The following is a 17,408-nucleotide window of genomic DNA, read 5'->3' on the forward strand; positions in this document are numbered from 1 at the left end:
TACCCCATATGATATAACTCTATCCCCCTTGTATTCTATTACCCCATATGATATAACTCTATCCCCCTTGTATTCTATTACCCCATATGATATAATTCTATTACCCCAAATGATATAACTCTATTCCCTCTTTGTATTCTATTACCCCATATGATATAACTCTATCCTCCATTGTATTCTATTACCCCATATGATATAACTCTATCCCCCCTTGTATTCTGTTACCCCATATGATATAACTCTATCCCCCCTTGTATTCTGTTACCCCATATAATATAACTCTACCCCCCCTTGTATTCTGTTACCCCATATAATATACTCTATCCCCCCTTGTATTCTGCTACCCTACACAGTGTAATGTTATCCTCCAATGCATATCGAGTTCCCAAAGAAATACTATTGGTAATGGTAAAAAAATTACCCTGGGTCCATCTTCGGAGAATTCAGCACCATACTGCATTTTTATCCTGCCCAAGGGTTGCCCAAGAGTCCGGTCCCAACCATGATTACTTATTCTAATTGCATGAATGATGATCCATAGGAAGACTGAGTACATCTTGTGGCAGAAAGGAATTACTGCAGGGGACAGCTGCGAGGAGAAGGTAAGTATTGCAGCAAGAGAAACCTTGGCTTGGGTGCATTTTTTATCTCAGGATGAGATGGGTGATATCTCTTTTTATTAATATTAATATTATTATTAATAAACAGGATTTATATAGCGCCAACATATTACACAGCGCTGTACATAAGATAGGGGTAGCAAATGACAGAAAGTTACAGACAGTGACACAGACGGAGAAGAGGACCCTGCCCCGAAGAGCTTACAATCTAGGTGGTGGGGGAAGTCTCACATAATAGGAGGGGAGATATGGAGTAATGGGTAGTAGTGAGTGTTTTAAGAGACAGAAGAAGACGGGTAGGTAAGTCCGAAAAAGAGTGTTTCTTGATGTATCAGTAAAATAATATTTTATTGTTTAATGGTTTCTTGCAGCATGGACCCAATACTACAACAAATACATCAATGTGAGAAAGGGCGGCATAGGAGGCATAGCTATGATTCTTGCCAGTTACTGTGTCTTCAGCTACACCTGGAATTATCATCATATAAGTAAGAATGCATTAAGAAAAAAATATTCATCTGGCTATGTAGGTTTATTGGTCAGGTGACCGTAAATTTTTGCCTTTATAGCTTTTATGTCCCCGATTGCAGTAAAATACAGTTTTTACACCTTTCTCTTTCAGGACAGGATCGCTGGAGAAAATACCATTAGGACCTTCCATCCATCTTGATTTATTAAAGCTCTCCAAGACTGGAGAAGATAGACTATCATGGGAGAACCTGGGTGAAGCAGCAAACCTGGAAATGATATGACCCAGGAGCGAAACCAATTTCCACCAAGAGCTTATGATTTTTAAGAAATCTATTACAGGTTTGCTGGATCACCCAGGTTCTATCTTCTCCAATCTTGGGGAACATTAATAAAAAAGGCCCAAGGTTTCCAGACATGCGATCTTCCATCCTGTCACAAGCAATACAAAAACATCAAGGTTTGACCTTCATGGTGTACGTTCATTCTGGAGGGCCCATTGATAACCTGGCTTTGACACTTGTTGCGCTTTATTCATTACAAGTGCTACTGAGACTTTCCCTTACCGAAACCTGATTTTTCACTGGTTGTTCCTCAGGTTTTTTAGTGTTTTTGGTGTAACAAAAATTTTTGCTGCTGTTTTTTGACCATTTGCTAAATAAAGTTTTATTTATCTCTCTATTAATCTCTCCAAGAGATTGAAAACACTTTTTTTGTTGCAATATCTTTCTCTCGACACCTGAGCTTTTCTCATCTGGCAGGTCCTTATTGCAGAAAGGGACAGGCGCTATCCCTTCTTCAGTAAGTATTCATACCTGCCTGACCACTATCCAGGTGACAACATTTGCTGAGCTGCACATGCATGTATGCGCAGGAGTTACCTAATCCCGGCCTGGACAATCAATATGGCAAAGATGAGGAAGATGGTGGCACCTGCAACAGAATGGGGGCAGGTGAATATCCCCAGGGTTTTGTTCTGCTTCTAATACCTAAAATCTCAGGTGAGTGTTAATGTGTTGATATACCTTCAAAAAGTTGTTTAAAGTCTGTGACTTTCAATAAAATATTCTGTTGATTTGTTACAACTGTTGTCCAGTGACAGTGTTGTCACCCTGTCACATGCACTCCTTGATGGAGACTACAAGTGGATGTTCCAATAAACATTATGCAATTATTGTCGGCATGTGAAAGCTGATGGACATTAGCTGTGTTTGTTTTAAACAACCTGATCGCCATTTTTACCAGAATTGGCACTTTACAAATGTGGTGTTCATGGCTGCAATGGAGGTCAGTGGGCCTCGTATATAGTGATCAACTTGTCCATTTAAGTAAATGAAGCTTCCATTACGAGTCATTTCAGAATGGTGATTTCAGCCGGTGTTTAAAAGGTAATGATTATATTGAAAATAAAAATTTTACCTGCATGAGACGTAAGTTGGCACCATAAGCATTTTCAGGAGGCAAGTGTATACATTTAGGGTAAGCTAGGCATGGGTAAGCACTTGCCTCTCGGGTAATGTAGGTTTGGGTAAGAGTGTGCCTTTAAGGTAAGCTAGGGTTTGGGAAGTGATTGCCTTTATTGTAGGCTAGGGTTGGGGAAGCACCTATCTCTAGCGTAAGCTGGGGTTGGGTAAGCACCTGCCTCTGGGGTTGGGTAAGCTGGGTTAAGCACTTGGCACTAGGGTAAGCTATGGTTGGGTAAGCTGGGTTAGGTAAGCACGTGCCACTAGGGTAAGCTAGGGTTTGGTAAGCATGTGCAACCAAGGTAACCCAGGGTTAGATAAGTGCTTTTCTTTAGGGCAAGCTAAGGTAGGGTTAACGCAGGTGGTTACAGAAGGGCTGAACTGCCTGCCAGCCACCACATCTAACAAGTGTCAAAATCTAAATCACACAAATCTGTTCATTATAGCATTTCTCTGAATACTTAGACCATAAGATCCTAGTTGTCCATGGAACACTATTGTGTCTGATACCATGACTCATGGGAGAGCCAGGGTGACCCATCAAACCTGGAATGGATCTGGTCCAGGATTGATTTTTAAGAAATCTATTCCAAGTTGGCTGAATCACTCCGGTTCTCTCATGATAGTATGTCCCTTCTAGTCTTGAAGAACTTTAATAACTCAGACTTACAGTATCACAACTGCACTTAAAAAATAAACATTCACACAATAAAACACAAAAATCGGTTTGCAAATAGGTCATATTATTTAAACAGATAAGAACTATAAATAAGGTGATCTGTGATTAGAAGGTTCCTTGTTTTTCCTGGTTTTGGAGCTCCATCTGGAGATGGATGAGGTGGGCTTAATCTAATGTGATCCACACTTAGTCCCAAGGTCCGACATCTCTTTGTAACTGTCCTTTTAAATGCTGTAGCCTTTTTCTCCCAAAAAGACAAGAAAAGTCTTGCAGGCATGATGGATACGGAGCTGCCCAATTCTCAACTACCTCTTCATTTCCTTAAGAGTAAGGAATAACGACTTTTGATGCACTTGTTGGCGTAATGACCCTTTTCGCCACACTGCAAAACCCAAAATAAGACAGAAAAGTGAAACTTTTTCAAGGGTCCAGGATGTTAAGGATATTTTAATAATGGTAAATGTTGGAGAGTTACACTCCTCCTCCTATTGGTGAGATTTCTGTGCCGAGTTTCCATGCTCTTCCCAGATCTCAAACTCAAATATAAGGGGTTTCCAATATCCCTGTTCTGGGTTGCCTGGTCCAAATGCCTGCTGTGCCCATTAGGAAGGACTCCCATCATGACCTGACCTGCCTCATTCATTGTCAGCCAGCATCCAATGGGCATCCCCTACCGTGGCATCACTTGTTTCCTGGCTATCGACGGGGAAAACTTGCAACCAGATGACACTGCTCAAGGGAGTAATTTGTGGCTCACTAGGAGGGGGACCCATCATTTACTTGCCGGGTGCACTGGTTAAAAAACCTAGGTGTCACTTGGATTCTGCTTCCTTAGAAAGCCCTCACCAACTCCTGATGGCTGGGTCAACCTATTGCTTGAAGGGTAATATTAGAGCAGAGGGCTGGGGTTACTTATCTGGGTTCCATAGGGGATCTTATAACAAAAAATGATATGGGACAGATGTATTCTAAGATGCCCACCTGGGACCAGACCCTCTACCCAAAATATTTCTGGAACAAAACCTATTACCTATTTACAAAATAGGTAATTTTCATATCATTTTCCAGGATGTCAATGGTTTTTATAGGAGTTAAAACCAATGACTGTAATAAGCATGGACAGTCCTCTGGTGTTGGCTGCAAGTTAAGAAGTTGTGCCGCGGGCTCTCACCTTGAAACATGTGACTTGTTCCAGGGGCCTCAGGCCACTGCAGGGGTTCTCCTGCATCTTGCGGAATCGTTCCTGCATCATGCTGATGACTGTCAGGTGTGATAGGTGGGGGAGGTCCAATGCCATGTTATGATGATGCTTGGAAGCGGGATCGGGGTCACATGGTAAGGAGGGCATCGAAAGCCTCATTGGGGCTGTAGCATTCTGCAAAACATAAGAATGGAGGATTTCCACTTGATTCCATAAAAGTTTCAGCATTACAAAGTATTTTATGGAACTTTTTGCTCTGCACCAGCTCCATGATAGTGCATGCCTGGGCAATGTGTGCCACCACAGCCACTTGCTGCCTCCGCTAGGAAACATGGTGCAGAAATCTACTATTTCCTGCCACCTATCCCCATCCTGAGAGTACTTCTATCTATAATGAAACATAATTTATTTCTATCCATTGTTACCAACCTTAGGGTGGTCAGGACTGCAGAGGACCAAATCAGCTTTAGGGCTGCAAGAAACAAAAATCAATTATTCATTAAACAGATTTACATGCAAACTTTTCTGTCTAACTTCATTGTATTTCCTCTGCCAGATATTGTCATGCAAAAACACATTTTGAAGAAAATGTACATTGGATTTGTTGATTGTAAGTGAAAGATTTCAGTCTTGAAACTAATCTATAGCCAAATCCCATTTTGGAGGGGCTTGTCTAGTTTTTGCTGCTGTCTTGTTTGCTTTCTCTGTTTTCCTGGTCACCAGTGTGGAAAAATCGAAATTTTGATTTTTCACCAGAATAGAGGACAATCCTCCAACATAGAGACTTAGGACTCTTTCCCACTCACACGCAGGTAACTAGATCTGCACTCAGCTGAGGTTATGCTACATATCTCCCATTCTAATGTGTGTAAATTCCCCCACCTACTAGATTGTAAGCTCTTCTGGGAAGGGTCCTCTCCTCTTGTATCACTGTCTGTATTAGTCTGTCATTTGCAACCCCTATTTAATGTACAGCGCTGCGTAATATGTTTGCGCTATATAAATCCTGTTTATTATTAATAATAATAATACAAATAATATTAATAATAATATTAAAATGGTGCAAATCTTCAAAGAACAAGATCACCTTCTCGAGTGACTGCATTTGTCACAAGCAAAAAAAAAAAAATGGTCTCCAGCATTTCCTAATTACCTAAATGGGAGAGGTTGGGATCACGGTTGAGCAACTATTTAAACCAGGCCAGACATAAGATGATTGGCATCAGATGGCTGGTCACTTTAAAATAATAAAATGTGCTTATTCATTTACATACTTTTGAACTTTTTCTTTGTGTGTTGCCCACTTCAGGTTCCTTGCAAGAGTGAATCTTGCAGGCTACTGCATTACTTTCATCACAGATCCCAGGAGGTTTTGGGGTTCATCAGATAACATTGTCGGCCATTCTTTCTCAGTGTTTTGCATTAAACTCGTTTTTAATACAAGCAATTGATCCTGAACTGATTGCATGTGCAGAAACCAATCTGGCACTGGGTCATTTGCTTGTGTGAAATACCCCTGATCACTTGACTGCAAGTAATTTGCCTATGAGAACTCCTGATCACATGGCACTTAATGTCACGCATGCGCAGGGCACCAGGTTGATTCTTTGTGTGAAACATCCCTGATCACTTGGTGTCATTTGCTTTTTTGGAACATCCCCTGATCACATAGCACTTGGTGTCACACATATGAAGAACACAATCTGGCACCAGGTTATTTGCTTTTTTGGATCAGCCCCTGATCACATGGAACTTGATCTCGCACATGTGCAAAGCAGGACCTGGCACCAAGTCATATGCTTGTGTTGAACACTTCCCAATGACACGACGCCCAATCCTTCCAATGCTTTATGAGTTGGGCCCCGGAAGAAAATGCATGGTCCACTTTAAGAGGAGATTTCCTTCTCTTTAAAAGACTTTATTCATATGGTGTCTACAGGACAGGAAGTGAAGGGAGATTTCTCCAATGCAATGCAATAAATTTGGGCTTTATATATACTTTAGGAATTCTGGTAGAATCTAATGCTGCTACAAATATTGTTATATAGAACTGTACAATGACCCCCCCCACCCACATACCTTGGAATATATTTATATCTGACCAATTTTTGTGCAATTTCCCCAGTTAAAGTCCCAGACAATGCAGTTTCTGTAATGAAATCTTACGCAGCAAGATCTGCTTCTACTTACTGTACATATTTACACCGAACGCCCTCTGGACAGAAGCCAACCATGTAGTTGGTGCACATGACTCTGCGGGTATGTCTGTGTTTACATACCGGTCCTAGGACAACAAATGTACAGGAAAAAAAACTTTAGCAAGTAACTCAATTTGTGGACAATATTTCATAATTATCTTTCCCTTGAGAGCCAATAGGAAATGCTTTGTTTAGCTGACGGCTCTCGGTCCCCTTCTTGTGATTGGTAACTCAACAAAGCCACCTGCATGCTGCAGTGGCATCTGTTTAATACTGTAATTGTCAAATACAATTATAGGATTGACAAACATTTTAAAACCTAAATCACTTTTTAGGCAACATTTGTCAGCAACCATGCCATGGTAAAAGTCATTTAAATCACCTTTTTTCCCCATTCTGATGTTCAGTTTGAACTTCAGCAGGCCTTGTTATTGATGTCTGCATGTCTAAATGCATTGATTTGCTGCCATGTGATTGGCTGATTAGATATTTCATTACAGCAGTGAGGCAAGTATACTTATTATTAAAGGGGCCACTGTATATATGCAAAAAATTGCAATATCCGAAAACGGGTTTCCACTGCCAGGAGATGACATAGTCAGGTGAAGTTTTTTTTTGCACACAGAAATGAATAACACCTCATCCTCTTTATTTCTCTCTCCTGCATCACCTGCTGCTTGGAACTCTGATACCAAACAAAAACAATGTGATGGGAAATTCCTTCAAGTCAGGGCGTTAATGGGCGATCCTGGGAGGAGGTGAGAAACGATCAAATTCAATACTGGGAGAAAGAGTGGGGAAGAGAGAGAATAAAATGAGTGAGGAGAAATAGACATAGAAAAAGAGAAAACAGAGAGTAGATGAGAGATAGAAGGGGATAAGAGGGAAATGTGAGAAACAGAGAGGGGAGAAAGAAAGAGCAAGAAGGAAAGAGACAGAGAAAGGAAAGAAATGTCTGGGATTATTCAGTCCTCATGTTCACCTGATATCCACCATTTAAAGCAGAGGATCACCGATACAATTCTAGAGATGATCCTGCGCCTGTCCCCTTTTACTGACATTATTGCTGCATTCCCTGTCGCTGCAGCCACAATAGGAAGGTTTCAGTGTCTGTATGATGTGGACATTTAAAGAATGTAATAAGCAATCAATGGAAGAAAGAAGGATCAGGGCAGGAATGTCACATGACCATGACTTTAGATGTGTGAAAGATGTTATATCCCAGCGGTCAGTTATAGGGAATATTATTCACTATGCTAAGTGCAGTATCCCTTGCATGGTGATTATTCACCTTGGTTAGCAATAAATAATAAGCAAAGCAATAAACAGCCTAAACTTCAGTAAATTAAATCAATGTTGTACCTTTCAGTGTAAAAGATAGAAACCAAAACAGTATTACCGTGTTTGCAGAAACCTCGGTCGTACCACGGACAGTCCTTGATTTTTGATGCTGGGTCGATGTGTAGGAATGGACAGTCCTTGTTGCTGCATTCACCTTACAGAAAATAATGACCCAGTTAGATGCAAATAGTTCTATGGAACCTTGGGGTTCCTCCAGGGTTTACTATGGGGGCTTCTCAAACTGTGGCTGATTAATCTCCCCTTTGATGATGCCTGAATAGTTCTGGTGCCAACAGCTTCTGGTGGAGCCAGCTGCAGGACTATAATAATTATAATTACTAAATTATTATTAAACAGGATTTATATAGCACCAACATATTACACAGCACTGTACATTTAATAAGGGTTGCAAATGAAACACTAATACAGACAGTGACACAGGAGGAGGAGAGGACCCTGCCCCAAAGAGCTTACAATCTAAAAGGTGGGGGAAGTAACATACAATAGGAGGGGAGATATGTAGTGGGGGGAAGTAGTGACGGTTTCAAAAGAAGAAGAAGATGGGTAGGCAAGTTTTAAAAAATGTGTTTTGAGTTCTCTTTTAAATGAGCAGAAAGTAGGAGCAAGCCGAACAGGACGAGGAAGACCATTCCAGAGAGTTGGGGCAGCTCTAGAAAAGTTTTGGATTATTTAGGTGTCTATAAATAAGGTATTCTATCCAAGAGGGGATTTTTTCCAATGACCACCAATTTTAGAGGCTCTTTCTTATTGATCCCCAATAAAATGTTTGTTATTGGGATTTTCTGCATTATGTGAAAAGGTCCCTTAGGGGTAATAAGGTGAAAAGGAAACACTTGCTTGTCATTATCAACATTCACCACTAGATAGCAGCAGAGGACCACAGATGTGCAAAATGCTAACATTTCTGGTTCTGCTGCTGGAATTCAGAAGTTGATAATGTAGATTGGGATAGTAAATAAGGACACAGTGCAGTGTTGTTCATGGCAACAAAGTGTCAGATGTCTATTGCAGACTTCAATCACATGACAAGTTATTCATGTTGAGCAAACCCAAACTTTACGGTTTTGGGTACCCGAACTTTGAGCCAAACTTTTCATCCGAACCCGGCGAACCTGAACTTACAGGTGTTCACTCATCCCTACAAGTTATAGTTAAATATATTTACCAACAGCAAGGGAAAATATATTGGGATGGCAATACAATAAAGTAATGACCCACTAATGACTTCCTCACTCATAACCTCATCACATGCACGGCTCCAAGATTTTTCTACAGCTGCCCCGACTCTCTGGAATGGTCTTCCTCGTCCTATTTAGCTTGCTCCTACTTTCTGATCTTTTGAAAAAGATTCCCAAGAGATTCCCAAAACCCATTTTTTCAAACTTGCCTACCCGTCTTCTTTTGTCATATAAAACCCTCACTACTTCCCCACCATTCCATATCCCCCTCCTATTGTATGAGACTTCCCCCACCTCCTAGATTGTAAGCTCTTTGGGGCAGGGTCCTCTCCTTATCCTGTGTCACTGTCTGTATCTGTCTGTCATTTGCTACCCCTATTTAGTGTACAGCGCTGCATAATATGTTGGCGCTTTATAAATTCTGTTTTTTATTAATAAAATAATAATAATAATTAAAAAAAGTATTGTTCCTAGGTATTCCTAACCTTGCAGTGGGAAGGTGGAATAGTAAAGTACAGACACTATGTAGTATTACACAAAGCCTTTATATATAAGTAACAAAAGTCCCACTTTCAGAGTTCTTGTGGAGTCCATGCCTCACAAGGGGGGCCTATACAATATTAGGCAGGAGGTTTTAAGGTTTTGGCTCATCAGTGTACCATCAATGAATGGTAGCAAACAGCTTTCTCTACTGTGAAAATATTCAGATTTAAGTCTCATCTATTGTCCTCACCAAACTTGGAGTAGAAGTAGCACTCAGGCATGCGGCCCATGTCGTACTCGTGCAGAAACTCGCACTGGTCCCCCTTCTTGCAGAGACCCCTCAGCCAGTGTTTGCAGACCACGGTCTTCTCTCCGGTCAGATGGCGGAATGGACACATAGTACCTGCAATGAGAAGACAACTATGGATGAGCACCTTATCCCTTAATAATAATAATAATAAACAGGATTTATATAGCGCCAACATATTACGCAGCGCTGTATATTAAATAGAGGTTGCAAATGACAGACAGATACAGACAGTGACACAGGAGGAGGAGGGAACTCTGCCCGGAAGAGCTTACAATCTAGGAGGTGGGGGCAGTAACACACAATAGGTGGGGAGATATCTTCTAAATGGAATCCCACAATTTGCACTTTGTGTGATAACTGGGGATGAGTGAACGAGAATTTTAAACTTGATCTCGCGGCAAATTCTGCCAATCTCGCTTACTGAAATTGTAAATTTGCCAATCGAGATCGAATTTTCCTTAAAAAAAAAGTCCCAATGGCTGTGCTGATCAATGAATGCAGCCACGGCTGCATTCATTGGTCAGCTCAGTGTGCGATCACCGGCACTAGAGGTTAAATGGGGAGAAGTCTCCCCATTTACCTCTAGATTCCTTTCCTCAGCCAATCAGAGAGCACTAAGGTTTTTGAATGGCAGACTTGTCCATATTTAACCTCTAGTGCCTACCCCACACCATCTATGGAGTCATCGTCACCTTGCTGGGGGTCATAAAACATTCCAGGAACAAATTAGAAAAGAGAAGGAAACGGGGTTTAGTGGCTAAGTAGGTTAATATGTATTTACAGCAGTTGGATTCATACATAATTATACAATTATTTCATATGATATCTTCAATCTCAGAGTTGAGATATCAAAGGTATACAAGTTGCAGCTATCGCGTACCGCTAATAATTCGATAAATCGTTCTGGTTATGTTTACCCGACGCGTTTTGCCTTGATAGGCTTCCTCAGGGGTAGATGTGCATTTTAAGCGGTTAGGGTATGTTCCAACTAAACAGGTGCTTATACATGGTGTAAAACACAAAATACAAAGAAAATATATCATGAGTGATAATAACGGTATAAAAAATGAAATAAAAATATGTATACAGATAATCTTGCTTAATAAATATAAACAAATGTGTGTGCATATCAATAATAGTACAAAATATTGTTTGTAAGGTACATAATAATATATGCATCATCCAGTTAAAAGGTGTAAAGTACACCTGAGGAAGCCTAACAAGACAAAACGCGTCGGGTATTATTATTTAATTCTATATACCCTATTATAATAATGATATATTTTCTTTGGATTTTCTTGTTTTACACCATGTATAAGCATCTGTTTAATTGGAACATACCTTAACTGCTTGAAATCCATATCTACCCCTGAGGAAGCCTAACAAGACAAAACGCGTCGGGTATTATTATTTATTTCTATATACCCTGGTATTATAATTAATGATATATTTTTTTTGTATTTTCTTGTTTTACACCATGTATAAGCATCTGTTTAATTGGAACATACCTTAACGGCTTGAAATCTATATCTACCCCCGAGGAAGCCTTTCAAGGCAAAACGCGTCGGGTATTATTATTTCATTCTATATACCCTGTTTTTATAATTAATGATATATTTTCTTTGTATTTTCTTGTTTTACACCATGTATAAGCATCTGTTTAATTGGAACATACCTTGAAATCCACATCTACCCCTGAGAAAGCCTATCAAGGCGAAATGCGTCGGGTAAAAGTAACCAGAACGATTTATCGAATCATCAGCGGTACACAATAGCTACAAGTTGTATAACATTGATATCTGAACTCTATTCGGCCACATCAGAGATTGAAGATATCATTTGAAATGTGTGTACAATTTGTATGAGTTGAACTGCTGTAAAAACATAATTAACTTACTTAGCTACTAAAGCCCGTTTCTTTCTCTTTCCTTCATTATAGTTTCACTAACCCAACGGGGTGGCAAGACCTGTCATTGGACATTTTAAGCAATGGAATAAAGTACCCCACTTGTTTCATTCCAGGAACAAATACAAAAAGTACTAGTGAAAAAAAAAAAAAAAGGAAGGATCCTTCTGTGACTTCCTCCATTCTCTTCCTTTACCAGCCAGACTAAAAGAAGAAATCCCCATTCACCACCAACCTCCTGTGTCTTCCTCTTCTCTCTTCCTTCACCAGCCCAAGTATCTTAGCCAACCTGATCTTCATGGAGTTCCTGACTCGGTAAAGTAAATGATCAGTCGGTCTTTTATATTTTATAGCATTTCTATATAGGACTGTAGCCTCTTGTTACTTGTTTCTTTGCAGGGCCCCTTCCTAAGAATACCAGCAGGGGGAGCTCCTATTTGAGGAATAGCTGATGACTTCGATATTTTATTCATAGTAAAAGTGCACTTACTTTTTCGGCATAATCCCCGGTAGAAGAAGTTACAGACTGCCGCCCCGGACTCTGCGTCATGAAAAGAGAAAGATGGGGGTTATTATAGAGCCTGCACACAGACGAGAGATTCTCATCACACAAGAAAGACGGAATTCCCAGAGGACTGATTCATCTCACTAAAAGATAAACCTCTGAAGCTGAGAAGATCCAATTTCTGCTGCAACCTTCAAGAACAATCAGATCTCCCAGCTGTGTCAGGAGGAAGACGGAAAAGATTTCAGCATTTATACATTCAGGGACACCCTATCGGGGACTATGACCCAATTTATAAACAGGTCACATGACTGTGAGCTACTTCATTGGGCTATTGAGCTGCCCTCTCTCCCCAGCAGTAAGCACTTACCTACTCCTGGCCCTACAAGCAAGCACATGAATGGATAAAAGTGCATGGTCACCTGCTGGTAAATTCATTTTAAGTAGCTTGCACAGCAGGCTGACATTACTGCTGCCAATTGCAAGTCCATGGTTCAGTGTTGTCATCTTGCAACAAGCAGTGCTAGATCTGCAGATGCATAAAAACAGTTAACTTTAAGCAGCACGGTAAGAAAATTGCTGCAAAATGTACCTTCTAGCTAGAAATGTTCCCTGCAGTACTGTTTTCTGCCACTAGATGAGATCATTCTTATAGCCAGCATCAATAAACTAACTTCTGCTGAGTCTAAGTCATTCTTGCCAGTGAATGGAGAGTAAAAGAAGAAGCAGAACAATGATAACCTCACCTCTATTTTACTTTGCTCTCTCCTCCTAGCAACATTCCATGAACGTATTGGCTCCTTGTGCTGCTTTTTCCTCTGCTGTATTGGAACTGACCTGATCCTAGTGGATCTATAAACTGATGGTCAGGAAGGGGAACGAATTGGGTGGGTTTATAGGATGAAGGCAGCTTAGGGTGGGCATCTTGAGTGTTCTTCACTGATAGGGGTGGGGCAGTGACAACTCCTCTGCATTATCACATTCAGTGATGTGTTGTCACCTTTTCATGATATGAAGTCACAATCTCTGCAATCATTTCCATGCATGTTTAAATCCTCTAAATGAAAATGCTTAGATGTCACAACCTATAATTGCACTGCCACGGTCCTCATCTTCCTGTCCATTGTCTGCAATCCATTTTTAATGAGCATCCGGCATTACCGGTTAGGCCGGACTCTCCTTTAACCCATTACACTCCAATATGGCTGTATGTCATACTCACTGTCCATGCCTTGGAAGGGCAGCATGAAGGATCCCCTCTGACCTTCCACATCCTTCTCCAGGTCAAAGCTGAACTTTTCAAACCCAGCGATTAACTCCTGCATGGCTGCCAGCGACCCGCCTGGATGGACACAAATAAAAGGTTTATACATGGAGAGCAAAAAACAAATTTGTAAAATAAAATCAAACAATTTTGGGCTACACTCAGGCTTGCATGGGGAACAGCAGCTCCTGGCAGCATTGTGCTGGTTTGCAGCCGGCGGTGGCCGATAATGAACCGCTCACAGCAAGCCCTATTCATTCTCTATGGGCAGACACAGGTGAGACGTAACAGGAATGGTCTTACCTGAGGAAGCGGTAACTGCACCGCAACCTCACCGCCAGTCTGAACATAGACCCAGCAAGGTAGAAGTAAAGCCATTGGAGGGTGGTGACCTCTTGCCATAGCATGGCACACATCTAGGTGTCCTGGAGGGGTAACAGCTCCAGGAATCTGCCAGGTTCTCCCATGATAGTCTATCTTCTCTGATGTTGGAGATCTTTAATAAATCGGACCTAATGATCAGCTTCTGTGTTTCTAGTTTCTATGGGGTGATCAGGAAAAGGAGCTGCTGATGAAAAAGTCACTCCAAAAAATCAGCAACTTTGTAATTGGAATTTTGAGATTATTTATTCCAATGTCTAGGTGCCCAGTGCCCTGCAAATTGCTTTGATCCCTTTTAATTCTTTGCTACCATTTCCAGTCTCCATGCACTCCAGTGATAGCTGCATGACATTGGGTTAGCTGATGGTGACAATAGGGGACCATGCCTGCTCAACGTGTGTTATAATGGCCTCCACCGGAAGCTTGTGTGACAACGCAGAAATATTATTATTACACATTACGCAGTATATATATAGCGCCATCATAAAACACAGTGCTGTACAAACTCCATAGTTCCTCAAAGGATCTCACAATCTAATGTCCCTACCATAGTCATATGTCTTTATTACAGTCTAAGGTCATTTTGAGGAGAAGCCAATTAACCTGCATGTTTTTGGGATGTTGGAGAAAACCAGGAGAACCTGCAAACTCCATGCAGATAGTGTCCTAGCCGAGATTCGAACCGGGGACCCAGCGCTGCAAAGGCCGGAGTGTTAACCACCGAGCCACTGTGCTACCCACATAAAATAACTGGGAGACAGATCGGACAGGAACAGTTGTCATCCTATACCCAATAGAGCTGGAACATGCAGGATCTCATTGTTTTAATCAAAACTGAAATACTAAAGCAACAAAGTTTTTCATTCTCATTATTTTCACATGAATATCCTACAAAGTCTTATTTCCTGTACCTATGGAGGCAACCATGGCTGTCACCAGGGCTGGACATTAAACTTGCATTTTTTTTTTCTTTTTTTGTCTTTAGCTCTAAGGAAGTGATAAGCATGCTGCATTTCTGAATCTGTCTGTAGGCATTTCCTATTATTCTTGCTGAGAAATATAAACTAATGAAGACATCACATCTATGCATGATTCATTTATTGTTCTTGGGTCTAAATATCATTTAACTGCTTCCAGACAGAGGTAATGGAAATTACTGGTGCTTTTATTATCTGATACCTGAGCCGCCATTAGACAAGTGACATCTCGGCACAGGGATGAAAAGATTTCTGAATTGGTTCCTGATCACATAATCATATGATAATAAATCCTAGAGATCACCGTGTTCCGTCCTCCCTCCCTATCAGTGTGATTTCTGTTTTTGTTTAACCCCCTTCCATACACACCTTATGTAGGTGAAACATACCTGTAAAGAAAAGAATTAGAATTATCATTCCCTTTCCCCCTTCTTTTGCTTGGTTGCGCATGGCATCGCCATTGATGAGTCTTTTAGAATGTAGAACAGGCACAATCACAAGAAGACATTCCAGTCCATTGCAAGAGCATCAATGAGATTTCACCTCGCTCTGCATTGGAAAAGACTTCACCTGGAACGTGGCCGATGCCATCCTTGCCTGGGTACTGTGGAAGGAATGTGGGGGTAAGGTAAAAAAAATTTCGAGGGGGAGTACAAAAACTATAAACTAAACTTTAGGGAAAGTTAGGGGAAGGTCTGTTTTAAAAACACATATTCCAGAATATATAACTAAATATTCCACAATATAACTAAAAGGTATCAGAAATACCCAATTCATCTTGAATAAAAAACACATTTTGTTTGTATAAACTAAAAAACAAACACAGAACTATAAAACTAATCTAGCAAAGGGGGCACAGTATGCACACTGTCTAACTTTTTGGGATGGGAGGCCCTTTTAAGCTCAAAGTCAATAGGCAGATGGCACCCTCCTGCAAAAAATGATTGTTTAAACCAAAAAGTAATTTTTCACAACTACATTTCTTTTATATTCACTTTTCCAAATACCAAATAGAATAATTTAGAGGGTGGAAGAAGGTTTAGTGCAACATAACACTCAGTTCTAGCTCAATAATTGATTTTTCTATACAGATATGCATACAAGGAGGGTAAACTGAGAGATCAGAGGGACTTGGATCTGTGCAGAGAATGTGGATATTGTTGGAGGATGAACGTTTTTATGTTAATTCCCCCACCTCCTAGATTGTAAGCTCTTCGGGGCAGGGTCCTCTCCTCCTCCTGTGTCACTGTCTGTATATGTCTGTCATTTGCAACCTCTAATGTACAGCGCTGTGTAATATGTTGGCGCTATATAAATCCTGTTTATTAATATTAATACAATTTGTGAGTAGTATACATATAATAATAATAATATAAGGAGGAGAGGCTGATAGCATAGCACCATCTAGCTTGCAATAATGGATGGAAAGTGCACACTTGCTATGGGGCGATGCAAATACTGTTACATATTCTATATATTTCTTTTTTTCCATGCAAGACCTGAATGTGTTATATGTCACAGATTTTCTACAGATTTAGACCGGACTTTTATTATACCTGGAAAAAAGATTTGTTGCAAGCAGGGTGGCTGCAGCAGCTCCCAACCACCATTCTACTACCACGACATGCCACTGTGTGAAAACAAAGCCCCAGTGCAAGATGGCCATGATGGATACAGGTGCGCAGGTTGTGCTAAGCAGTGGCTCCTTCCATTATGGCTACTTTACTTCATAGCTCTTAGCAAATTGTTTTAATGCCCCCTCTCCGGCATCACCATTATATAATACCAGAAATACAAACCTGTCCTTGTGAGCTTTCATAAGGGGTCTGTGAGATGTGATGGTCCAGATGAGCCACAGGTGAGGCCAGGCACTGATTAGCACACCTGTGTGCAGGTACCCTGGTCATGTGACTGAGTGAGAGCCAAGACACAGAGACTGGAGGAGTCCCTGGTGACTGGGAATGTATTAAAGAGCTGTCATTTTGGTGAGTTTGTCTTTGCTATAAATGTGATCTGATGAGTGGCCTGTATAGGAGGGAATTGGGTTGGCTGTGTTTTGTATACACAGAAACAAAGGGAGGCTCGGGGATTGTATAGGGCTGGGTGACTCCGTGCAGACAGGTGCTCTGCAAAGCATTTATTAAAATGTTCAACTGTGTTTGGGCTAAAATAGATTTCTCATCCTAAAACCCAGGGAGTCAATTTTTACTTGTTTTTATCCTTGTGATTTTATCTGTGATTGCATAATGTGCAAAAATCCTTATGTGAAAATTAAGGCATCATTATTACAGGTTTGGTTACTGTTTCCTAATGTTTGACAGCATTTACCTATGGACATTGCATGGTACTACTATACATGCTGGAAATATATATATATATATATATATATATATATATATATATATATATATAT

General features: G+C 40.6%; 2 protein-coding genes across 4 annotated transcripts in view; one reads left to right on the forward strand and one right to left on the reverse strand.

The window, feature by feature from the left end:
* Nucleotides 1-1,769, forward strand: part of MTNAP1 (mitochondrial nucleoid associated protein 1) — a 5,810-nt gene extending 4,041 nt beyond the window's left edge. For 2 of the 3 annotated variants that reach the window (XM_072403468.1, XM_072403467.1), the window contains exons 4-5: nt 992-1,108; nt 1,243-1,769. In XM_072403468.1, the coding sequence (XP_072259569.1) occupies nt 992-1,108; nt 1,243-1,271 (146 nt within the window). In that variant the 3' untranslated portion in view covers nt 1,272-1,769. Of the gene's footprint in view, nt 1-991; nt 1,109-1,242 lie in introns of those variants that run through there. The other variant, XR_011919699.1, reaches the window with a different exon arrangement.
* A 1,507-nt stretch (nt 1,770-3,276) lies between these two features.
* CPSF4L (cleavage and polyadenylation specific factor 4 like) lies at nt 3,277-15,399 on the reverse strand. Its single transcript, XM_072403469.1, has 8 exons — nt 13,596-15,399; nt 12,359-12,409; nt 9,903-10,055; nt 8,029-8,124; nt 6,622-6,715; nt 4,861-4,903; nt 4,402-4,605; nt 3,277-3,612 (listed from the first exon to the last, which is right to left on the reverse strand). Exons 1-8 carry the CDS (start codon nt 13,744-13,746, stop codon nt 3,544-3,546), a joined length of 861 nt encoding a protein of 286 aa, XP_072259570.1. The 5' UTR covers nt 13,747-15,399; the 3' UTR covers nt 3,277-3,543.
* Nucleotides 15,400-17,408: the final 2,009 nt, after the last annotated feature.

Source organism: Pyxicephalus adspersus, chromosome 3 (genome assembly GCF_032062135.1).
Source record: "Pyxicephalus adspersus chromosome 3, UCB_Pads_2.0, whole genome shotgun sequence".
In the NCBI taxonomy this organism is placed as follows: domain Eukaryota; kingdom Metazoa; phylum Chordata; class Amphibia; order Anura; family Pyxicephalidae; genus Pyxicephalus; species Pyxicephalus adspersus.